At 39.5% G+C, this 26,100-nt stretch overlaps 1 protein-coding gene across 4 annotated transcripts; it reads left to right on the top strand.

The window, feature by feature from the left end:
- The first annotated feature begins 782 nt into the window (after window positions 1-782).
- LOC102795438 (WD repeat-containing protein 37) lies at window positions 783-24,428 on the top strand. Of its 4 annotated transcripts, XM_087831373.1 has the most exons (15): window positions 783-962; window positions 3,764-3,931; window positions 10,431-10,527; window positions 10,832-10,927; window positions 11,052-11,116; window positions 12,141-12,227; window positions 14,629-14,764; window positions 15,038-15,109; window positions 15,314-15,358; window positions 15,671-15,747; window positions 15,846-16,086; window positions 17,111-17,252; window positions 19,707-19,841; window positions 20,050-20,164; window positions 21,104-24,428. In XM_087831373.1, exons 2-15 carry the CDS (start codon window positions 3,794-3,796, stop codon window positions 21,233-21,235), a joined length of 1,578 nt encoding a protein of 525 aa, XP_087687499.1. In that variant the 5' UTR covers window positions 783-962; window positions 3,764-3,793; the 3' UTR covers window positions 21,236-24,428. The 4 variants fall into 4 exon arrangements, with proteins under 4 accessions (XP_087687499.1, XP_006808387.1, XP_006808388.1 ...); XM_006808324.3 differs by lacking the exon at window positions 12,141-12,227 and having other exon boundaries at window positions 785-962; XM_006808325.3 differs by lacking the exon at window positions 12,141-12,227 and having other exon boundaries at window positions 786-962; window positions 15,849-16,086.
- The last annotated feature ends 1,672 nt before the right edge of the window (window positions 24,429-26,100 follow it).

Below are 26,100 nucleotides of genomic sequence, written 5' to 3'. Positions count from 1 at the left end.
TGCTTGTGTTAAATATGCACACCAACATGTTTTTCAAACCCTTTTAGTTCATTGTTTCATTTTTTTTATAACAAACATGGACGGTCCTACCAATCATTTTTTTTTAGTTTAATTTCATGCTTAATTTTCAACTTTTTGTTGTGATGGTTCACATTTTGGTAGTAGCTGTCTCATTTCGGTTGTTTTTCTCTCTTTGATCCTTTTGTATGACCTTTTTGCATCTTTTCCTACAGTTGTTTTTTGATACTGTTTTGTGTTACATTTTGATTTTTTTATTTTACAGTTTTAGCTCATTTTGCATCTCTTTTTACCCCATTCTCTCTCTGGGGTCGTTTTGTGTCTCCTTGTGGTAGCTGTTCATGTCTTTGTGCTATGCTGTGATTATTTGTCATCTCTTTACCACCATTATGTCTATTTGGGGTCGATTACTGTCACGTTTTTGTTTGTTTTTTGTCATTTTACGGATGTATGTTTTCTGGGATATATTTAAGACCTGGTTTTAGAGCTTGGACCTTTTCCTAGACCCCGTTCATTATGTCCATTATTAGAAAGCATTTACACCAGCATGATTAAAACCGGTTTTAGTGCTTTTATTATATCTCTGAAATGGCTTCATGCCCTAATTTAATTTTAATGAAGCCAAATTTACAAAAACATGTAATTTATTTGTAAAAGCTCCATAAATTTAGAGTGTAGTTTGTTTTTATGTGGCGACAATCAAGAAAAAAAGAAACTAACAAAGTCTGGATAGAGTTTTGCTGTGACCGGCGTAGGCTTTTATTGCGAAAAAACCTCGGACCGGAATTGGCTTCGTTATCTTCTCGCGTAACGGTACCCGTCTGTTGTCAACGCGGATTTTGGACAAAACCTGCGCAGCATTCTCAGACCTTGAAGAAAATGTTAGCGACGACATCAGTTCCCATCCATTCCCGAAATAAAAACGAGTATTTGTAGACTTTCTGGTGAGTTGGCCTCCATGTTTGAGCAGGTTATTTTCACCGTTAGCCCGTTAGCATGTCTGGCAGCACCAGCTAATCGGGGAAACGTTAGCTTGGCTAAGCTGGGCATCGCCGCTTTAAATTGTCTAGAACTGCTAATGTTAAGGTCCACTTTTTTCCCCAGGTATTTTCGTTCTTTTTAAAACCTTCAATGCTGTTTTTTAAATAAAAAATATTTTATCCAAATGTAGTGCAAGATAATGTGACCTTAGCGCTGTTTTCATTGCGCTCGCACCAGTGACAGTCAGCAGGAGGAACTAGGCACCAGACAGCTAAACAAGGCTGGTTTTATTCCTCAGAAACGGGCAGTAACGGATGGACGACTCTCTGATGTCTGTGATAGTTTCAGCCTGACTGGTGATTTAAAAACGCACCTTATTTGCATGTCTTAGTATCCAGACACCTTTGTGTCAACTCAAGGACAAATGTAACACACACCAGGCTCAGATGTGTGTGAAGACTGTTTTGAACATCCAAAAATTAATTTTCCTTTCGTGTTTCTCTGTGTAGTTGAACCTAAATTACTGTCCTTTCTTGAACCTAATCCAACTGTTTTGTTGGTTAAATATAACGGAGTAGTTTTGGTTCTTAAATCCAACAAAACTTAAAACCGAAAAAAATAAAATTAAGAGGTCGACGATGACTGTTGGTTTCACACAGGGGCCAGACCTCTTTTCTAAAGGGTAAAGTCATCCAACACAACCTGGCGTTCTTATCACCTCAGCCGACTTCTGATAATCTGTTTCTGGCAGTAAGCAGTGAAGTGTAGACATTACTCAAACCTCAGAAATGTTCCTGGAGCAAAACACACACATAGGCTTTTTGTGCAAGTCAGATGGGGTAAGTAACTTGTCATTCGTAATATTTAGATTATTTTAAAATACATACATCTTAAGTGATGGGTCCTGATGAATGTATGATCAGCAGGCTTTCTTTTAACATCTTAGAAATTATTCAGCTGCATAACAAGTAGGAGTGGGCAGGATGTTGATCGTCCGCTTCTATCATGGTGTGGGATTTTGTTTTGTAGTTATGATTCATGATAAACAAGTTAAACGCCAACCTGAACACTTCAAAGAGGAAAATATTCTGCTGTTCTCTCTCACTGATTTATGAAATGACAAGAACGAGTCAGTGAGTGCTGCCCACCTGATTTTTTTTCTTCTCTCTCCTGTATCTTTAGAACATTTAATGAAGTCATGAAAAATGTTGCATTCATTTTAGTTACAGCCCTTAAAATGACTGACCTGGCCCACCCTTATAAGGAGACATGAGTGGGTGGATGTCAACTCCATAAAGTTATGTTCCTTGGGTAAAATATATGTGTTTTAAAAACAATGCTTAAGGATAAAATCATCTAAAAACACTGATTTTCTGGCCACTTGTGCCATGATAAACTGGTATTGGCATTAACGGTGATATTAAAAGAGAAATTAATATTGATCAGTGACTCTGTTTTCTTTCTTTAAGTATTTTATTGTAGCCACAGATAATTATGCTTGGAGTAGGTATAAAATTAACTTTACTGAAGTTCTCTTATAATGGAAATTAAAATGTTTGACATTTTGACTCAACTTTATGTACTTCAGAGGTTTGTACCTGAGGCCTGGGCTCACAGATCAACAACTCCTCGTCCTTCTTTTCCTCTTTTGTCCATTCTTCTATTTATTACATTAAATTTGACATGAGACCTTTTCTTTTTCTTTTCTTTTTTTTACTTGCAGATTTCATTTTATTGCATCTCAGAGCCATAAGTAACCCTATTTAAAACATTTAAACTCCAGAGAAAACACTTTTGAGTGTTCTGCCGTCTCTGGCGTCCTTCTCTGATGCTGTTATTTCAGTTTCCTCTGTTGGAAATTCTGATGCTTTTTTAGATTTAATATTGTAGACCTTTTTTTTTTTTTTTTTTTTTAAATAAAACTTTAACTGCTTCCTTTCTGGTAAGCCTACAGGTAAACCGTTTTCCTTGGGTAGAGGAAAGTGGGTGTGGCACTATGCAGATTGGTTTGAACAGTCCGGGCCAGAGCAGACCTGCCAAAAGGTCCAATCCAATGTAATTTTCTCTGTATTTTGTCATGAAGATTGCTGTAACAAATAACCGAAGGGTTAATGTTCCCTGAGACATGATTTTATTACAGTAATATATCTTTGTAATCTGGAAACCATTATTTTGCTTCTCCAAAAACCTCTCTGCCTGTTGCTTCATCCTTTTACAAATGTATTATTTGTTTCCAGAATGAAGTTGACATTAATATTTCAGAGGGTTTTTTTTCCCATATATTGCATGTGCAGCCATTTCTTGCATAAAGTGAGAACATTTCTATTAGTGAATGTAGCAAATCTACATGTCTAATTATTGAATGAGCTTTTGGCTGTTGTGAAACCATAATCTTTTTTTTTTTTCTTGAAAATATTGCTCGTCTCTCACTGGAACATTTCAGCTTCTTCTAACAAAATATTGAGCACAGACAGTTTTCAGTTTCTGGAGCTGAAAGAAAAGGTTGTGATGTGGTTGTTAGCTTCTCCGTTTCGATCCCAGTGGGATTTATTAAGCGTGCTTGCTGAGAAACACTCTGTTTCACACTCATTCACTTTGTCATTTCACACATTCACACGTGGAAGCTGCCAAATAAAACCACTGCCAAGTGCAGTACTTGGCAGTGGTTAGGATTTCGTCTTGATGCTTTGCAGTTAGTGAAAAAGACTGGATCTGTTCTCTTCGCCCTTTGGTCAGCCTCTCTTTTGTGATTTTATACTTTCAGTCTGTGGTTGCATCAAGTTTGGACGGAGGGATGCCAGTGGAGAGCGGGAGTAGCGCTGCTGCCCGCCAGGCCAAGCAGAAGAGGAAGTCCCACAGCCTGTCCATCCGCAGGACCAACAGCACCGAGCAGGACCGCTCCGGCCTGCAGAGAGACATGCTGGAGGGACAGGTGATGATTCCTTAAATTGTACCCTGAGAACGGATGAAAACTGCCTTGTATTTCCAGCTACTCCTCTGGAAACTGCACTCCTCTGCTGTCTTTCAGCATTAGCCTGCTGCTGTCCTGCTGTTTCTGTGAGCACCCGTAAGCACTTTGGTTGTAAGCCTAAGCCAATTAGGTTTTAATACAACCGTTTAGAGGACACATGATGGTTTATATTGTTGCTGGCTTGCCACAATTACTGGATCAGTGCTGTAAGATTGTTTTCATTTAGTGGATAAACAGATGGATTTAGAACAGGCTGAGCCATTTGAACTTCGCTCGGGTGGATCGTTCAGCTCAGTGGTGTTTGTTCCTGTTTCTCAGGTGTTAAAAAACCTGCTCGCTTTCTCTGTGGCCTGCCAATAAGGAGCTGAAATACTCGTGGGATGCAGGGTAAACACAGCTTACCTGGAGGTAATTATCTGAATCGAGAGTAAATCAAGAAAAAAAAGTGAGAGGGAAAGGATTAGGAGCCTCTGAATTAAGACTTGGCTTCAGTTAGAGGTGCACATGTAGAGGAGGGAGAGTTAAAGCCTGTTGAACTGAAACACAGTTCACTGGCTTGTCTCACCTGTCTGGTGTACCTGTAATCTAACCACTTACAAAAATCACTGAAACACCTTTTTATTGCAGTTTCTTAAAGCATCAGTGCAATGTTATTTATTTGCCAGGGAGGCATTTTAGCATACTGTCCAGCACCTTCAGATAAAAATAAAAATATCAGGATCGATTGTTCGGGTCTGACAAAGTGCTGAGCTGCATCTTTAAAGCAGGGTTTGCTGCTTCGCGTGGATTAATGTTGTCCTCATGTGAGCCTTAATACGTGAGGGCATTGTTGGCTCAGCCCATACTTGTGGTTTTGGGTTTCAGTCTTGACTGACTGTGTTGAACACACTCTGCCATGTAGACTTAATAGATATTCAGACCTGTGTTTCATTTAGGTTGGCAGGATTTTTTTTCCTAATTAACTTTAGTGTCTTTGTGTTTTTATATGAAGAAATTCAGTAAAACTTTTTAATAACCACATTTATTATTGCTTGTTTGTTAATGCTTGGTTAATACATGATTAACTTACTGATGGATAGGGCTGCCACGATTAGTCGACTAGTCACGATTACGTCGACAATCAAAATCGTCAACGATTGATTTAATAGTCGACACGTCGTTTGAAGCTTTGTAAGATCCCAAAAGACGCAGGAAGTAGTAGGATTTAAGAGTGTAATAACGGACTGAAACAGAAGATGGCAGCACTGCATGTACAAGGATGCCAGATGCCATTAAACACCGAAGAAGAAGAAGCTGTGTCACAGAATTTGTAGCGCAGCCCAGCTCAATTTCCAACAATGGCGCCAGCTAGTTAGTTTTAATATTACTCTTATCATTCTTTCTGGGTCACAAAATAAACGTTTAACATATTTTCAGGCGAGAATGTAGCTGTGTAAACCTCAAATATCTGCTCAGTTTATCAAGACGCCACATATTTTCAAAAGCGCTTCGACGTTTTCGACGTCTGTTACCCACTAGCTCGATAGCTAGCCGGGGGCTAGGCTCACTAGAGCCGCTGAGAACCGCAGACTCCGGGCAAATCGTTTTCAAACCCACCGCCGTCTTTCGCTACTCAGGTTAAACATATATAAGTCACTTAGATAACTTAAAAATGTTATTGTTTGGCTTTTTTTTAGTATTTTATTTGTTCCTGAATAAATCGGTTTGGCTGAGATTAAAGTTATAGTTTTTACACAGCTGAATAAACGTCAAGGAGACAGCTGATTATCAGAAGTGTGAGATGCTCGAGAATATACTCCGGTGTCCTGTTATATTTTAGATAACAATGAGTTTATTAAACTTCACCAAAACAATCTGCAAATTTCATTAAAATTTAATAAACTATCATCTTGTCTTTATTTTTAGTTAGCACATACCTTAAACACTTAAAGCTGTAAGCTAATGATAGTTATATAAGAGCAGATGCTCCTGGTGCAATAAGCTGTACATTTTACGTTCAATGGATGATGATCTGATTAGTCGACTAATCGCAAAAATAATCTCGTTTGTGGCAGCCCTACTGGTGGATATAAAGTTGCAGCTGACGGTTGTAAAACATTGTATTCCTTGTGGGCCAAACGCTCAGGCAGTCTGCTTCAGACAGTTTTTTTTGTTACTCTTGGCTCTGTATGATGTCAGTGATGTGGCACATGATGAATATGGTTGTCTCAGGCGCACAGCTCTGTCTCTGAGCACCTGCTGTTCAAACCTTTTATTTGTAAGAGACAGCTAATCCGAAGAAAGTGCCCTTAAAGGGAGCAGAAAGGAAACTAGAAAAACATAATTAAAACTGATAGTGAACAAAAAAAGGATTATTTTTGATCTTAGTTAGTAGAGTCCAAGAATCAAAATCAATGTGCTGATGATGTCAGCAGCACCCGTGCTTTTCCTGCTGCAAGAAAGGTTCATAACCTTAAGAAGAAGAAATGATGCAAATTTCTTAAATTGCAAATCTAAAACTCCCTGAATGTGGAAGCTGAACCTGTGATCATGCAGTGAAAAGAGGTTTAAATCTGTTGCAGATTTAAACCTGCTGAAAGCGCCTGTTTCTAACCAGACGTGGTGTAATCCCTTCCTCATGACTTTTTGTTTTCTCACTCTGGTCCCTTTTGGTCTCAGTCCTCTGATAATCTGGAATCCTTCATGAGAATGGAGGTAAGTTTCAGGTGTTTCGCCCTCTGTGTTTCGGATAATAGTGTAACTTCCCTCATAGTTTGTAGAGCTTTAGGATTAGTTGTATACGTTTGGTTGTAGTTTAGGTTTGATTAGTAATGGGTGGAGGTGAGGTGTGGTCGTTGCTGCACTTCTAGTCTCCTTAAAAATGTGACTATTTCTAGATTACAGGACGTTTTCTTTTGTGTTTATTTAAATAATATCTACATTTTTCAGTTAGAAATAAATCAGTGTTTGTGACCTGTTTAGTTTGTCTTTGAGAGAAGATGGGATGTTTTCAGCTCTGTGAACTTGAGGTGTTGTTGTTCTTATGCAAATCACAGTAGTGCTGCTCTATGTAAATAATGATGCACATGAAGGATGTGACTTCAATGTTGCATATGTTTCTACTGATGTGAAGAATCAGCAGGTGTTTGAATCTTGCATCACTTTCTTTATATAATCCTGAGTCTGTAAGAAAATAGCCTAATGCATCAGTGGATTTTGGTTGTATTCAAAATCTATATCATGCCTCTTTAGACTCTCCCTGCATTTGTGGGTATCGCTGTCAACTTGCAACAAAGGTTACAGGAAATTCACCGAATTTAAAGCTTTTATTTGAACTTCTGTTTACTCATGTGAAAACCAGAAAAATAATAGTCATTAGTTATGTTTCATTTCAGTCGGTTCCTGGCTGAACTTGACTGTTGGAAACACCGTCACTCTCAGCACCTGGCCAGTGTATTTACCCAACATTGGACCTGCTGTTTATGTTGAATCCTGTGGGATAAAGGCTCACATATGTAAACATATTCTGACTTCTCACATGTGCGTAAAATGTTCTCCACACTGGTAATAAGGATTAATATAAAGGAATTTGTCTTTTGAGCATAAGACTAATTAAAAACATAAGATTTTTTTTGCATTTTGCCCTCATTTGATTCATTTTAGGCAAAGATTTTCAGTCGTTTTGGACTTTGAGATCTCATACCTCAGTGTGCTCTAGTCTGTAGACTTGTGGCTTCACGCAGCAGTACATGTATCATCATGCAGCGCTGTGTCGTAGTCAGCCCTGTTTATTTTCATGTCATTATCTCAAATGTAGCACAAACCCTTTAGCCTTTGAATGCTGACCCACGACTGATTTCTATGTAAGTAGCTGTGAGCACAAAGGCAGTCAAAGAAAGAAGGCAAGCTTTGTGCAGAGTACACAACGAAGAGAGCTCCACACACTGACCCGTTTCATCGTGACTGGCCAAAGCTTGGAGATCTCTTCCACTCCGTGCTTGTGTCGAAGCTGCTGACTCAACTACAGACGGAAAGCGACACAAAACTGTTTACTCGCTGTGAAAACGCCTTCTCAGGTGGATTCAAATCTGACTTATAACACTTGATTTTTATGGTTTTTTTTAAAAAATTATTTTAAATGACTTTTTTAACAGTTGTTTGAGGATGTACCCTCTCCTCTCACATACTCTTCTCTTGTAAAGTGCTCCTACAGACTATGACAAGGTTAATCTTTTTATACATTTTTGTGGTCATCATCTTTGGAGGTGATGACTTTTGCCCTCTCTGTACATGTGCTGGCTGTCGTTAGGGTAGAGTTCATCACCAGTCATGCTACATGTGTCCAACTATGCTGTTTTTGCAGGCATGCTCAGGCACAGTGTGGAATGCCTGACGCGAGCACACCCTCAGGCTCATAATTAGGAGCTTATTTTGTAATAGGACAAAGCTGAGGAAACTCTTATTGCCTAAAATGGTGCCTGTGTTCAAATATGTAAAGAATGACCTCAGCCATCACGGGAAGAAGGTTGTAGGCTTGAACCTCCCAGTTGGCCGCAGTGTTTATTTTAACAGGATATAATAATAATTTAGGCATCTAAATTGTTTTAGTCGACTAAATGTAAGATTATCATAGATTAAATCTAAAGTTGGTTCAGTTGACTGACATCCAAAGTGTAAATGTTTGTTGTGTTTTTACTGGTGAGACTGGTGACACATGGTTTACAAAGCTTCTTATTTTCCTTGCCATCCAATGAGAGATGTGCCTGCTGCTCTCTTCCTCCCAAGCCTTTAAATTTTGGCACATTTTCATCAGAAACAGGAAGCTGGATGCTAGCTGTACTGTTTCCCTGAGACAGATCAGATGTGCGCATTTAGCTTTACTTAGATCTTTTCTGATTGGATCACTTCCAAACTTGTCCCACCTTTCATATTTTAATTACTTCTGACTGGGTCTTGTCTCTTCAGAATATTTTCATCCAGTTTTATATGTTGAAAAAATTCATATATTTCATCATAGTTTTTGTCCTTGGGTATTTGTTCTTTACTTATTGTCGAGTTTAGTTTTTTAGAGCTTCTAAAGCATGAACAGTTGTCTGCCTCTGTGTGTTGGTCCTGCTTGGTGACCTGACCTCTGTGACTCTGAGCTGGATAAAGGGTGAAGAGGGAGGATGGATTTTTTAATCAGAGGCAGTTACTGTGCAGACTTTCCCATCACATTATGTTGCCTTTGGGAATAACCCCTAAAAAATGTTGTCTGAATTTATGGGTTTTTTCTGTTAAATCTTTTGTACTTTTCATGTAATTTAAAGAAACTTGAAAGCTACAGTTATCAAATGACTCTTAACCTAAACTACAGTGATTAAAGTCCCATTGATGGACATTTTTTAAAATCGTCTAAATATCCGTTTAACCCATGACATTCTTTAAAAAAAAAAAAAAGTCAAATATTGTGTATTTATTTTTATTTGTATATCAGTCCAACACAACACAATATAGATTATTTAAGGAAGTTTAAAGCACATTGTAAAATGGGATAAAGAGAAATTCTGTCTAGAGTTTCCTTTTATAGCAGCAGTAGTCTTGCAGAATGGTATAAATCGTCAAAGCCTGTTTGTTTGCCCTATAAAAACACATTCAGGCCTGTAAGGCACCAAGACCTCCCCAGTGCTCTGTAACCATCTGACTGTTTCTTTCGCTTTTATGGATGATTTTACAAATTCTTTCCTGCCCGAGCCTGAGTTCACGATTATTTCCTTCCTCCAGGTTTATGGTGTGATAAGAGGCTGTTCCTGTGCTTTGTTGCAGTAAATTTGTGCTGTTGGTACCGGATACAGGGCTCGCATTATACTTTATTGTATAATATTGTAACGGAAACAAAACAGGAAACAAAACATAAAAAAATTGCTCTCTTTTTTATTCAGGCTACTTAAATTTATTTTGGGCTACCAAAAACTGAAGAGTGCCGGCCCAAAGGGCTACCAGGGATTTTGAAATTTTGCGAGCCTTGAGATATATAGCCTGCTTGTTCTGCAGGCTTTCTCACTCTGTAATGTTGTTTTCGTGCTCAGAGAATGGATTGAAATCTATGGGAGAACTCTGCAACAGGATGGTAGAAGTTTACCTCCTAGGGAAAACGTCTTTGTAATGCCTTATTTTGGGGCAGCGCCAGCAAATGTCTGAAGCATTTCTTGCCATGTTTCACAGTCAGTCCTGATGCATGCTCAATGATCCAGGTTAGAAAATGGCACAAAGTCGATTCTGTTCAGGGTAATGAAATCTTCCTCCCACTGAAAACAACCAGAGGAAGCAGTTTGTTTGCCCTAGTCAGTGAAATTAAGTTAGATATAATTTAGTTAATCCTTCAAAATAAGTGGGCAGAGGCACATCAGTAAGGTGGCCGAGTGACCAGATCAGCTTCTTTGGATAATCCCTCATATTTCCACGTTTTTTTTAATGCTCTCCTTTTTTCCACCCTCTCCAGGACTCCAAGCTGCCTCTGTCTCTGAGGAGCAATCTGCTGGACCTGTTCAGTCAGATCGAGAGGGAGTTTGAAAACCTCTACATAGAAAACCTCGAATGTAAGTTCCCATGAAAGCAGAAGTGATTGCTCTAGCTTTTGTAATAATTCACTGTGCAAGAGACCCAACACAAAAACGAAAGCAGTTTGCATTTCTTAATTTTATTCAATGCATTTAACTTTTTTTATTAAGATGCATGAAAAAAAATGATAAATTCCTACAAAATAAAATGAATTTATCAGTCTCTGTGGCCAGTAAGCAGAAAGCTGCTACTCAGCAATGGAGAGTAACTTGCTAACCCTGCTGTGGTGAATAAAACGACACATTCAGATGTCTTTTAATGCGCGACATGTTTGACTTTCAGTACGCAGAGAGATTGAAACACTGAATGATCGCTTGGCTGCAGAGGGACAAACATTTGAAGGGGCGGATTTAGCAAAAGGAGCACTTAAAACAAAAGGTGAGATTCATGTACAGTTATGTTATAGGTAGCATAGATATATTACTCATCTTTTTTTTGTTTGTTTTAATCCTCTGACTTTTGACTTCTCTGGTTTCTTTTTGTTTTTTTATGAAATTCACAGCGAGCCACAGCACCAGCCAGCTCTCTCAAAAGCTGAAGACGACCTACAAGGCCTCAACGAGCAAGGTAAATCGAAAATGTTTGTAAATTAAATTGTTTTATGTATCTGATATTATTATAAGTTACCAGTTTATAAGGTTTTGGAAAGTTTCTGTAATTATTGCTTATTAAACAAAGCTTCTGTAAATCCTTCACAAAAGATCTGAAGTTCAGTTTTTGTGAGCCTTTGGGTGCTTTTCATTATACTAACGTGTTTCCTCATTTCCTCCAACTGTGGCTCTTCCTTAAATGAGCTCAAAATAACTGATATAAATGACCCAGAACTCAAATAAAAGGTAGTTACTTATTAAATACTTGAACTGACAAAAATAGCTGATTATTATTATTAGCAGTAGTAATACTGTTTGTTTTAATCTATATATTGAATATTCCTTTTAAACCTTCCAATTTATGTACAAGCGTCTTCTTCTTATAAGTTCTTGGCTGTTTATTTACCTTCATTATTATAACCTGAAGGGTAATAAACGGTGTGGCTGTGTAAGCGTGTCAGTGGTAAAATAAACAGCTACTTTGTGTGATGATTCAACATTTTGCCATAAAATTATTTCTTTATTTCAGGTTTATCACACATTATGTGTGATGGCACATTATTCATATCATATATTTACCATGTAAACGTTCTATTATCTGTTGATTCTTACTCACAGCACAGCAAAGGAAGCACAGTGAGAGTAAACTGTGCCGTGTAGAGGTGCAGCTCGTATACGTCACCTCAATTTAAAAAGAACAAACAAAAAAGCAAGACTTCAGTATAGATGCATCATTTCTGAGCCATGGGAGGAGAGACGAAGCTCGTTGGCATCATGAAGAGCACCCTTAGTCGATTTTTAATATTATTTTGTCCATCTGAATTTATATAAAGAAAACAACGCAGTAAAAATGTTCAGTGTCACTCGTTTTGCGGTCAGTAAAAGACAAAAAAAAGGTTTATTTGGCACCTGTTTCCATGTTGTCCGTGTGAGCTCACATGACTTTTGAATGTTAAAGAAAAGAATTGCTTTGCTTTCTTTTTTCACCTTTTTGCTTGTAGCCGCGTTCAAATTCTTGCCATGCCAGAGTAGGTGGATCCCGCAACTTCAGCGTAACCAGCTGGGAGTTGTGGGGTGGAGACTCATGGGTAACTTGTTGATTTCTTCCCCTTGTGTGCCAATATGCATGAACAGCCCAGCCAGGGGGGCGAACCTCCCTCCCCAAGAGACTTGGTCATCCAAATGTAGGCTTTTGAGCTTTTCTCTCATTACCTGCGTGAGATAAACCAGCTCTTTATCATCTCCCTAACGGGCCTTTTCAGTTGCACCTTTTTATTTCGTTTTATGCTGCTACCGTCGGCATTCACATAATGGTACACTCTGGAGGCATCTTTAACACGGACCAGCTTCAAAATGCTTTTTGAGGAGCATTTCCTGGCTGCTCTAGATCATTGCTGGCAGAGTCACGTGTGTGGCCTGCTCAAAAGTCTTTGCCTATAACAGATTTTGCTTTTTTAAACAAAAACGTTTAGAGTTTTCACTTGGATTACTTTTCAACTGTCAGTATTAATGGTGACTTTAAATATTTGGGTGACTTAAAATGACAGAAAACCCAAACATATCTTCATATTTGTTTTAAAACTTGGCCGTAGGAATCCCGGGTTACTTGAACTTCCTCAATTAAAGTAACAACCCAGACAGAACGACTCATTTTCCTGGTAAAAACATGAGGTATGATCAGTTTTTAGGGCATGGGACTCTAAAACTCAAAAGCCTTACCATAGCTGTTTTATTTATTTATTTAATTTAAGATCCCCAAGTGGGAGGAGTCAAAATACTATGTATTAGAAAATATTAATACATAGAAAATGGGGAGTCTTCTGTTGAAAACTGCTCAGCTGTAGCTGCATGTCCAGCTCTCATCACTGCTGATGATCCTTCATCAGAAAGTTGATGTTTGCTCTCATTGTGAGTTTGAGGACTTTGGTGGCCAGAATGATACTTATGCAGAGCAGCCTGAAACCAGCAGCCGAGTGGGGGACCCTGAACAGAAGAGCAGCTGTTATTCATACCATGGAGTGATATATTGAATAAAAAATCCACACTTTTAACTGATTATTTTACTAAGAAAAGCAAAATCTCACTGTGGCTGTGGCAGCCTGCACTCTGACACTACAAACTGTAGAGAGTCACTGCTCCGTAATTCTTCTGCAGCGCTTCGCATTTCCTTAAACCTCCCCAAACGTCCCTGTTGCTGCTTTTTTTAATGTAACATGGTGCGTCGATGTTACAGGTGCACAAGTTATGGATTAATATCATTCCCAGCGTTATAACAGAAGACATAAGAAATCACTTGCTTCATATTATTTATTTTTGTACACGAGAACGTACTGCTCTGCTCGCTAACAATCACAACCACTGGTCCACACCCTGTCATCCGTTTGACTATCATTTGTTGTCTTCAATCCTTCAGATTTTGTTTAATGTTTCTCTTGATTGGTGTATCAGATGATTGATTTCTGTCTTGATGTTCTCCTACTTTGTTTCAGTTGGAACTTATTTAGTGGTCTGTGCCCAAAACGAGCCAGAAGTCCTGTTTGTATCATCCCCATCTTTAATGTAAACGTCTCAACAAAATCTTGATACAGATGACAAAAACTACTCCTCGGTTTCGTGTCTAACCATAACTTTGGCCGCTTTGTTTTCTTTTTTCCTCCCTCTTTTAGTTTTAGTGATCCGCAGTACTGATACAGTATGAATAATGCGAACGCTTTGATCTGGGTTCGTCTGGTAGTTTGTTTTAAAGCTCGTCTGAGTGTGCGATTGCCAGTCTGATACTTCAGGAGCTTTAAAAGAAACGGGAACAAAGATATTTTGGTAAAAGCTCTTGAACCCAGTGAATAACACTGCTGTTCACCAAAGCTAATTAGCACTGGCATACTATAAGGACCCTGCTGAGCAGCTCCTCAGTGATCCTCAGTCCTGCTGACCTGCTTCCTCCCTCCCTCCATCAGAGCAGGGTTCCTACACAGCTCGAGAAACTGATGGCTTAACAATAAAATCTGTGATCAAATTGAACTTTAGATTTAGTAACATCTTAAAACTTTAATCCGCTTTAAAGAATAAAAAAAACCAAACCAAAATGCCAAAGAGGGGCCCAGAGAAAGATGACGAGTGTCAGGAGAGACAGTGGGGTCAGTTAGTTTTTAATTTAGTTTCAGTTAGTTTCCAGAGCGAGTTTACACATTTCAGTTCAGTTGATTGTTTAAAAATGTTTGGTTTCAGTTTAGTTTTTATTATTTCCATTGTTAGTTTTGCATTTGTCTGGGGCCTCACACTGGGTGTGTTGATTTGACCAATTCGGAAAAGACTTAAAGACATTTCTTACATATTTTTATGTAAGACCCCTCAGTCACCTCTAGTGACATTATGAATGTTTGGGGGGGGGGGGTTGAGAAGGTGAGGTGTGTAGGAATCCTGTTAGGGACACGTCTGGGATTATCTGGGATTTCCTGGTCAGTGTTAACATTGGCTTGATGTTACCATCAGATTGTGTCCAGTTTCAAAGCGACCACGTCCAGAGCGGTGTGCCAGCTGGTCAAAGAGTATGTGGGTCACAGGGACGGCATCTGGGACCTCAGCGTCACCAGGACCCAACCTGTGGTGCTCGGGACAGCGTCTGCAGGTATTTTCTTTTATGCTCTTGTACTTTATTTATGTCATACAGTCTTTTTTTTTTTCTTCATTTCTGTGGCGGTGGTTTTGTCTCTAGCTTCATTTTCTGTCTTCAAACTCAGAGGTTCACGTGTCTTTGTCTTTCCTTCTGTTGTTTGAAATGTCAACAGATTTAAACATGTTTAAGCTCTTTTTTTTCTTTCCAAGCTGAGACCTAAACTAAAGCGTGATGGACAATTGTTAATAAATAAAAACTCAGACTGTCCTGTGTGCTTTCCAACAGACCACTCTGCTATGCTGTGGAGCATTGAGACGGGAAAGTGCCTCCTCAAATATATGGGTCATCAAGGATCAGGTAGAGTTAGAAATGTCAAACCCTGGAATTGAACCAGCATGTAATAATCTCTTCTGTTTAAGAAGGAGATCCTGCAGCATTGTGACCTGCTAAAATTGTTATTGCACAGTGATTAAACAGCCAACAGTCAGAAAAACATTACTTGGTACACTATGCCTCAGTGGTGTTTGTCATGTGACAGAGTGCATATCTGTGTCTCCACAGTGAACTCCATCAAGTTCCACCCCACTGAACAGATGGCTCTAACAGGTAACCATCGACAGCATCAACATAACTAAGAGTTAAAGCAGAAGCAGCCAAATCTGTGTTACATGTACTTATTGCAGCAGCTGGAAAAATAAAAATGAAGTGAAATATTGTTTCGATACTTCTGAGAAACAATAACCCGAACATGAGAAGGCTTCTGCAGAAGGACTGAAAGTGTCAACGAATAAGTGTTGTTGTCTTTTTACTGCTGCTTTTAACCATAAAGTAAAACATGGACACAAATTATTTCTTTTTATTTGTTTTTCCTTGACTCTCAGCAGCTGTTTTACCCCTTTATCTCTGCCTTCCCCACAGCATCTGGAGATCAGACAGCTCACATCTGGAGATACATGGTGCAGCTGCCGACTCCACAGCCTGTTGCTGATATCAGCGTAAGCACAAAGTCGCTTTTTTTTTTCTTCCCCCTTAATATTTTAAAACTTGTTAGTGTTCCTGTCGTCAACGCCTCTTCCTCTCCCTCCTACATCAGCAGCAGACACCCTGTGAAGACGACGTGGACTTCTCAGACAAAGATGAGGCCGACGGCGAGGCGGAGGGGCCGAACGACTGCCCTTCCATCCGTGTGGCGACTACGACTCTCCGCAGCCATCAGGGTGTGGTGATCGCTGCTGATTGGCTGGTTGGGGGCAAACAGGTTGTGACGGCTTCCTGGGACCGAGCCGCCAATCTGTACGATGTGGAGACGTCAGAGCTGGTCCACTCACTCACTGGTAGGAAGACGAAAGTATTGAAATATGAAATATTGTGTTTATTATAAAAATGTGGAGCCCACACTGAGAAAAATATGCCGTTCAATCTCTCTGAAGTTGACTTGATGACATTTTATTAGTTGAGTTGAGTTGACCCAACTTCTGTGAAGAGTTTTTGGTTATATTGTCAGATTTGGTTAGTTAGAGCAAAGCTGTGCTTCTCCTTTCTGGTTGAAAATGAACTGTTTAAACATTTCAGATCATCTGTTCTGCACTACAGTCATGACATTCTGCTTCCTTTTATGGTGCTGACCTTATTTCATTGGCATGTATTTAGTCATCTCCCTAAAGTAGATGTTTATTATCTCAGTGATGTACTTGTGTTGCCCTTAATTCTTTCAGTTTGTATTTAAAACACAGATGACCTGTACAACTTGGAATCTGCCATTTTTGGAAAGCAGGGAATCGTAAATCTTCTCCCAAAGCAGAAGAGGAATGCAGTGAGAATGTAATCGGTCTAAATCGCCACAGGCCTCCTCTGCTCCTGAGAGGAGGCCTGTGGTGATTCTAAGGCGTGTAGAAATGTAGTATCAGGCTCCACGTTTATGTAGTTTCAGACAAGAAAGTATTTTACCATATGTCTAAAATAAATCATTATTTTTACTTGCTTATTAAACTATAACATTCAATATTTCCTAAAGTTTTTGATTGTCTCTGTGATGGACGTGTTTACACTTGCCTACTGATGTCATGTCAGACAGTGGAGTTTGTATCTGTCTGACTGATGAACAAAAACCAGGAAATTGGGAGGGATTGTGTGTCATTAAAGGTGCTGCAGTCAGTTTTGAACTGGGCGGTGTTCAGCCGAGTGAAGGTCTCTCTGTGAAATTGGAATAAATTAAGATATTAAACGGGAGATGGTGCAGTGTAGCTGGGTTGGAAAAGATTCCTCAGTGTAAGAATGGCAGCTTTTAAAAAGAAAGATAAACATGAAGGGAAAAAAGGAGGTGTGTATGCTCCTCACTGTGTGCTGCTGTCTCTTCAGGGCACGACCAGGAGCTGACCCACTGCTGCACACACCCCACCCAGCGTCTGGTAGTCACCTCGTCCAGGGACACCACCTTCAGGCTGTGGGACTTCAGAGACCCGTCCATCCACTCTGTCAACGTGTTCCAGGGGCACACTGAGTAAGCCGAACACCCATGCATCCATCCCTATCTGTTGCCTTCATGGCACTTGGTTCATAATAGAGGTGGGAATCACCATACATCCCACGATACGATATTATCACAATACTTAACGCACGATACGATATTATTGCAATTTTTAAAAATATTTTGCGATATTCAGATTCTGTACATAAAGGTAAACTTTATCAATATTCATTTTATCTAATATCAAAGTCTCACACTCAGTTTTTCTCTTATTTCAGTTTTATTGTTGACAAACTGAACGGTTTGTATTACAGTCTAGTCCAACTTAACTGAACGCAACCATCTGGTACAATTATAGCTATTCTGAACTATGCAGTTTATGAAAACTATGCAGCCCATTCAGCAACTGAAGAATTTGAAAGTAAATTAAAACAAAATATAATTTTACATTAAATAAAAAAGTTTTAAACTTAATTAAAATAAAACATGTCTTAAATTAAAATAAGTAAACTGTCATGTTTATTGCTGCCAAAAACAAGTTAAACACATTTGGACAGTGAAGGAATGTCAGGATTCTTGCTCAGAAAAAGGATCAACATGCTCTGAAGTCAGAGCACAAAAACCTTTTTTGTAACAAAATATCGATTTCTACTGTCCCTGTATCGATACATTATTAGCAAACAAAATATCACCATACTACACAGTATCGATTTTTTTCCCCCACCCCTAGTTCATAAAGAGCACTTTAGAGTGCTGTAGTACAATTAACCATAGCGGAGTGGAAGCCCAGTTATTTTGCATTGGTGTAGGGCTGCTCAATTAATCGAATTGTAATCACGATTACGATCTGGGCTTTCAACGATCATTAAAAATGACTGAGCCGATTATTAGCCCCTCCCTCGTGCTTTACTCTGGCACTGCTCCGTGTGGCAAATCGAGTGCACCTCTCTGCATTTCGAACACGTGTCACATCAATTAAGAGGACCCGAGGGAAGCTCGGAAAGCTAAGCAGAAGTTATTTGGAGAGGAGAGTGACTGCCGTTGGTTGAAAAGAGGTAAAAAAACTTCAGTGGTGTGGAAACATTATGGGTTCATGAGTCAGACGTGGATCAAGTAGACATAGTGTGTAAACTTTGCTACAGTGTCGTAGCTGGGGCGATTGTGGCTCAAGAGTTGGCAGTTTGTCTTGTAATCGGAAGGTTGTCGGTTCGAGCCCCGGCTCGGATAGTCTCAGTCGTTGTGTCCTTAGGCAAGACACTTCACCCGTTGCCTACTGGTGGTGGTCAGAGGGCCTGGTGGCGCCAGTGTCCGGCAGCCTCACCTCTGTCAGTGCGCCCCAAGGCGGCTGTGGCTACAATGTAGCTGCCATCACCAGTGTGTGAATGTGTGGATGACTGAATGTGTAAAGCGCTTTGGGTTCCTTAGGGACTAGTAAAGCGCTATACAAATACAGGCCATTAACCATTAGTTGCACCACAGAGCAACACTGCAAAGTTCACTAAACATAGATGTTTACATTTTTCATTTATTTTTTATATTGCAAACATTTGCACTGTTATCAGTATTTGCACACTATTTTATATTATTTTTTGACAATCTTTAAAGTCATTATTTAATACATTGTTATTGTTAAATAAATATCGTCAAATAATTGAGATCTCAATTTCAGTGAAAATAATCGTGATTATCATTTTTGCCATAATCGAGCAGCCCTACATTGGTGTATAGATGCATATAGCTATGTGTCAAATAATGCAAACTTTCATACATGTGAATGTGTGTGTTGTATTAGGAATAGAGAGTTTGGCTATAAACACGGTCATTTCTGTTGCTGTCAGCCACAATAAAGATGGATATTTTAAAGAGGGACTTTATCAATATCAAACGGTGCTGCTTGGTTTCAGCTGCTGGCATATTTGTGCACAAGCTCTTCTTTGCTGGTGACAAACCTGTGAAATGAGCTTTGCACACAGCAAGAGACCAACACTGACATGGTCACCAGAGAGGGTGGAAGAAAATTCAGCGACCTGTTACACGTGACGTTATGCTAATGCAAAGTGGGCGAGGCTGGAATTACTGTTTGCTTCTCAACTTTAAAGCAGCTTATTGGAGCTACTACCAAGGGAGTGAAGGAAAGCACAGATGGATATAAGATTAGGTGGAAGACAGATCTATGTAATCAGAGTTTGTGTTCTTTACAGTGACCATCTATCAACTTCAGAGTGAAGCACGACTAGTAAATCATTTAATATATGCACAGGGCTTTATACCACCACTGCCCCTTCACCCACTATCTTCACTGATGATAGATATCTGAAAGAAATCCACAATAAACATTACTTTCTCAGTTTGTACCTTCTAGAATTTGTCTCTAACTGCGTCTGCAGGAAACGGTTACAGCGGCTTTAAAAGGAAACAGAACAAGAAGCTGATGAAATGAAAGTTTTCTGAAGTCTAAACTGGACTTGTTTTCTCGTCCTGTGGCAGCACGGTGACGTCAGCAGTGTTCACAGTGGGAGATAACGTGGTGTCTGGGAGCGACGATCGAACCGTCAAAGTGTGGGACCTGAAGAACATGAGGTCGCCCATAGCAACCATCCGCACAGACTCTGCAGTCAACAGGTGTGTAAACCTCTTTATATTTATGTCATTAAACTATAGACTACACAGGTCTACTAAAAATCTACAAATGTATTTATAAGGGAGCAGAATTGAGCTTAAAAGGCTCAGTTTTAAATGTCACAAACATACGCTGCCCTGCTCTTTCAAATATGAATGTGATTTGGCTCTGATAAAGCCTGACCCTGTGTTCCCTGTTTACTCCTTTCAGGATCAGCGTGTCGGTGAACCAGAAAATCATCGCTCTTCCTCACGACAATCGGCAGGTCCGGCTGTTTGACATGTCCGGGGTGCGACTGGCTCGACTCCCACGAAGCAACAGACAGGTGAGTGCGAGATTTACCATTTAAACAAAACACAAAGACTAAACCTCCACTAAAAATTTAAGCCACAGAAATAAAAATGAAAACGTTCCAGTGCAGCCTCTTGAAATTTAACAGGAGGTGGTCTAAATAAATACAAATGTATCCAGTCTGTTGGATATATAACGTTTTAGAGGTAAATTTTCATAGTGGGGTTTATTCTAATGTGAGCCTTGAATTTATTATGTCACTTAAACTGAAGTAAACTTCGAGATTTTTATTTTTTTCCACTTTATTCTTAATCATTGCAGATGTGAGACATTCTAGCATTTAACCCAGAGTTGAATGTACTGATTTATTTAGATTTATGTGGCAATTTTATTTATTTAGCACATATTATTATACTTAAACTCAATATGCTTAACACAGAAGATAAAAACATAAAAACCCATGTAGGCTGAAGATTTCCCTTTGTCAGTATGTGATGTAGTGTAAGGAAAGCTTCTGGGTATAGAGTTCATATATTGTTTATTAGATATTATATATATTCCTCTTCCTCCCCTCACCTCCAGCCAGTCATGGCAGTTGGCGTTTCCTCCCTGATGCTGGTTCTGCTGGAGGTTTCTTTCTGTTAATTAATTATGATTTGGTGCTATATAAATAAAATTGAACTGAATTGAAAATGTAGCTGTAGCTTTTGGGTCTTAAAAGTTAAACCAATGCAGAACTGTCTTAAACCTGCTTTTTTCCTAATGCACAGCAGGCGACTCTTGAGGGGAAAAAAGTGATTGTTTATAAGTTTAGAACAAAATTCCTTCTAACTTGGACTAAACCTGCATTTTGTCATCTTAACATTATCAGGAAAAATATTTGTTTACTGCTTAAGAACAAGGATGCTCAGGATCCACGTCAAAGTAAAAGTGTCACCCTCACAGCTGCCGCGTCTTCTGTTTTATGATTTAGGGTCACCGGCGCATGGTGTGCTGCTCCGCTTGGTGTGAAGACAACACCACCTGCAACCTGTTCACCTGTGGCTTCGATCGGCAAGCCATCGGCTGGAACATAAACATCCCTGCTCTGCTGCAGGAGAAATGACCTCCTCCTGCTGTCACCTTACAGGGAAATGCCACCAAAAGTCTGTTTGGAGTATCAAACACTGAAACCTTTGAGTGGGGTTAAAAGGCGGCCGGAGAAAACTTTTGTCTCGTACCTTTGTGTCGATGAAAAGTTGTCTCATGTTGTAATGTACGGGATGAAATCCCTGTCGTTTCCAGCAGCCGTCTTTTGAGCCCACGGGGGGGTCGGTATTTGTACTCCATGTCCTTCGAGCTCTGTTCTCCTCCTTTGTTTGGGGTGGAGCAGAAAAAGGCCTTGCACTTGCTGTCTACTCCCATCTGTCACGCTCACTAAATCACCGCTGCCAAAATATACAAAACACATTTGTGGTCTTTGCGTGGAAGTGATTTAACATCTGGAAAAGAGAAAAAAAATCCTGTGTATCTCTAATGAAAAAAGCACACGAGCTTCTTCTTTGCCGCGAACAAAAACGCATTCTGTTAATGCTAAATCAGTGACGTGCTGACGTTTCTGCTTGATGCTGATTTAAAATGCAATACTAGAAATCTAGTCTGTGCCACTAACAGCAGATTCATGCTGGACAAAGACAGCGGTCTGCTGCTTTAAAGGAAAAATCCACTCATTTTATATTATTAATTTTTCCTGTTTAATACACTGCAAGAGTTACATCAATGAAAACTTATTTGTGAAACTTGTTGAAGCCCTCACTGCTGGAAAGCTTGAGTCTCATGTTCTGCACTGGGATCTAACAAAGCGTTCATTTTCAGTATTCAGTATTATATTTGACTTTTTTTTTTTTTAGTTTTTCTTGGAAACTGAAATAAGTTTCCAAACATTTTGTTTGGCTCCTGGCTCTGTCTGTAGCTCGCTTAATAAATGAAAACCAATAGTTATGAGAGTGTAACTGAGGACCAGTAAGCTACAACACAGGCTGTAAAATGCCTCCTGCGAGTTCTCGATGTGAGCCTGCCGACGTTCATCCAGTGGCCGCTTGTCGGTGAGCTATCATGAAACTTTAGCAAGTAGCTAACAATTTTACAAGAGTAACTGGTACTGCAGCAAAACATTACACTACTCCACATAACCAACTGCAGTTGTCTGTTTGAACTGTAGACTGTATATAAAAGATGCATGTAGCCACTGTGATGTCACTCATTGGTTTTAGATGAGTGTATTAGCGACGGTTGCTCGGAGCCACCGTGTTGGTATCCAAAAGGCACCAACATGGTATCGATGTCCAGTACAGTGACCTGTGTTGCAATACCTGTCAGATAAATTTTGAATTTTGAGGCTAACAGTAAGCAAATGGATGGATATAGGAAAAAAAATCTGTGTAGAGTTGTTATGGGGAGGAAACTATCTACTAGGCTATAAGCGTTTTTCGTGCCACGCTATAAACAGGCTCTTTAATGTGGTAAAGTTGGGCATTTTAACACAGCGCTCTTTGTGAATTCACTCACTTCTGGAGCCAGCCTCAAGTGGACAGTAGTGGAACTGCAGTTTTGAGCACATCTTCAGTTTTTAGCTCTAAAAGTTGCTACTTATTGTTTATGGATATTAATGTTAGCTACTTGCTGCTAGCTAACGTTGCATGCTAAATAATGTAGACTCTTCAGTTAAACCATGTTGGGTTTATTATTAATCCTCAGTACATAACCCCTGACTGCTCGTTGCTGTCATCTACTGCAAAACTTAGCAGTGAGTCATGTGCAGGTGTGTTACCAGACTACGCTGATCTATGACGCAGTAAAGCATCCACTGGGCTTATTTGTGTTTCAGAGGCACTTTTGATGTGTTGGTCCTATGGATGTTTAGGACATTTATACTACTGTTGTTTTGTTTGTTCGTTTCACATCACTGTTTGGTTTTTGCCAAGACTAGTCAGCATGGCAATGACTCTTTGGCATCCTGCATTATTCATCGTTTTTTTCCTTGTTCTCCACCTGGCTTCCAGTAGGTTGCTGGTTCTTCTTCTTGTCTTTTTCATAGTTTAACCCATTCAAGAATTCTCTAAATTTAAGTAGCTGGTATTTGACCCTGAAACAAGTCCCACAGACCGGCAAACCGTCACCCTAAAACTCCCCGATTGGTCCTGTGGTGGAAAGTTTTTTTGGCGTGATGATGTCACAGCTGTGTCAAAGCAAGCATAAACAAGTGATGCACTTTTTAAAAAAGTATCTATTACAGTTTTTCTTTTTGCTGCTGTTGTTGGAAATAAATGTTTTTCTGGTAACTTTCAGCTGTTGGTCAGCTGACATGGTGGCACATAACCTGAAGGACTTTAATGGTCCGGATGGTGGTTTTGAAAAAGGCTAATATCTCGTGCTGGCAGCACAGGGGTTTGTCTCACTCCAGTGCAGCTCTGTTTGTGCTGCAATGTTCAGGACGAACCTTTCCTCGCTAGAATTTTAATTAGAGACTCACTTTTGTTTGAAGCCAGTCGGTGTTAAACAGCAAAATCAGGATTTCCCTGTGTGTTTATTCCAGATCCAGGAATCCAACAGGCATGCACTTTTTTTCCTGCAGTGCAGACATCTGATAAAGGAAAAAAACATCCACTTTAAATGAGCATCAAAGAAGTGTCGTCAAACGTAGAGATCGATCTGTTGAAATGTTCCCTTGTCTGCTCAGTCCAGCTGTTGTACCAATGCCTGACATGATTGTAAAACCTTTTTGTAGTTTATCGCAGTGCCCTTTAGTGAATAGTGTTGAAACGATATCGTGGGGATTCTCTTGTGTGTCACATTTTTTTAATGGTACTTCAAAACAAGTGAGCACTGTTGCGATGTGTTTACTGTTACTGGCTTCGCTTTCCCACTGCCACTAAAAGACTCAGCCAAAGCTGCATTTGAGGGAATGGGAGACTCTGTAGTGTGTGTGTGTGTGTGTGTGTGTGTTCGTTCCACTCGTGAGTTACAGCAGTGACACAGTAAACAAGCACAATTCATGTAAAACTTATGTTTATATTTGTGGAGCGTTCACTGATATGATTAACATTTTATCTCTTCAGTGGGAACAAAATACCTTTTTATTTGTTTGTTTGTGGGTAAACATGGTCGAGCTTTGCTGCCGCCTTTTGCAACCCTGAATATTTACTTTCCAGCAGAACTGTTTGTTGAATAACTTTGATGATAGAAGGTGTGAAAGGATCATTAGTCTGAATAAAGTGAAACAAGAGGTCTGAACTTCAGTGTTAGTTAAAGTTTAGGGAAGCCTGCCACAGAGGCTGGAACAGTTTTAAATATCAGGCTGCAAACATGTTTGTTTCTGCTTGGTTGGACATCGTGAGACCGTTTTTCAATTTTCTTTTGTGTGTGTGTGTGTGTGTGTGTGTGTGTGTGTGTGTGCGCAAAATCTTGAACTCCTTATACTTTAACATTTGTGTCACAGACTGTGATATATTAAGAAAGGTTGGCTGCAACGTGTTTCTTCTTTTTTATAACATGATGACACGTTGTTACCACTCTGGTGTAACTCAGTTTTGTTGCTAATAGTGATTTTTTTTCATTCACATTCACAGAATTCATTTTGTCACTTATGCCAGGGAAGACGCAGGCAGAGGTTCTGTTTTGTACATTTCTACATTTTTTGTAGTATCTTTAGAATTGTTTGCACAGACAGGATTTCCTTCCAGTATCAGCATTACTCATATTTATTTTGTATTAAACTGCATGTGTTGTTATTATCAGAGCTTTTGCTAACGTACGAGAACACAAAGAACTTCAGAGATCAGTGAAATCTAAATAAATGTGCTAGGAGTGGGAGGTTGATAGGAAATCTCAAAATTGTATCAGGAAAAAATGAAAACTGATTCAGAAAATGAGGAGCAGCATTCTCAGGCTGTTGTGCAGGGCTCTGTGCTCTGATGTTGAAGATAAAGTGACACCACACAAGAGACTGAAAATGGACTGATTACATGAAGTAGATGAATAATCTGCAGTAAATGCCGACGCGTTGTATTCTTATCTCGCATGTATATGCAGAGGTGGTCATTATCTGCATTATCTTTAAAGTTGGGACTCTAATCTGTTCCTCCGGCCGTCATCCCTGGTTTAAATGACAGAACATTTGTGTGTGTGTGTTTCCTTGTCGACTTTCACTGCACTCGACTGCTCTTTCCACCAACACTGAGCCACTTTGTTACCACCTTCACGACTCACCAGTTTCATCTTTCACGCCATCAGAAAAACCCGATCACTGAGCATCGCCCGTCATTAAGCTGCCATCCTGAACCCTCGTCAGACTGTCTCTCCTGGTGTTTAAACTGTGTTTTGTGTGGTCGATGTAAAACAAAAACACAACAGTTCTCCAAAAAAAAAGAAGGAAAAGGAAAATATGTTACTGAGTTTTGTGGATTATAGCTGTGCAACGAGGAACAAGCAGCCGCTTGTGAAACAAAAATAAAACATTTGTGCTGTTTGAACATTTGATGTCTGATTTGTGTGTGAGTATATTGTGTTAATGTCTTGGGACTTTTTTAGGGCGGAGGCTTTTATTTTAAATTTGTTGTGCATTTGTAGATAAAAATAACACAAACTAACACAAATAATTTTATTTCCAGTGATAAAAATAGTTGACTAATATAGAAGACAATCTGCATGTCTAATAATGGAAACTTCATAGTATCCAACACCGATGGCTTTCATAAGAAGTTCTCTTTTAGGTCACATTCAACAAAATGTAGTTTTTCCTATAAATTAACACAGAAACACATTAATTACAGATATTCCAGAGACTTATTTTAACGTAAATTAAAGTTAGATTAAAAGGAGAAAACGGGACTTTCTTGCTCATCAAACCTAGACTCTACAGTTTGTAAAGCACACCACCTACCTCTAGGGGGCAGTGTGCCATCACACTCCTGAGCCTACAGCACTCACTCT

The sequence above is a fragment of the Neolamprologus brichardi genome, chromosome 18 (assembly GCF_056152115.1).
Source record: "Neolamprologus brichardi isolate AB-2024 chromosome 18, ASM5615211v1, whole genome shotgun sequence".
NCBI classification, from domain to species: Eukaryota; Metazoa; Chordata; class Actinopteri; order Cichliformes; family Cichlidae; genus Neolamprologus; species Neolamprologus brichardi.
Note: the sequence above shows the minus strand (reverse complement) of the source record. Positions and strands in the feature narration are given on the sequence as shown.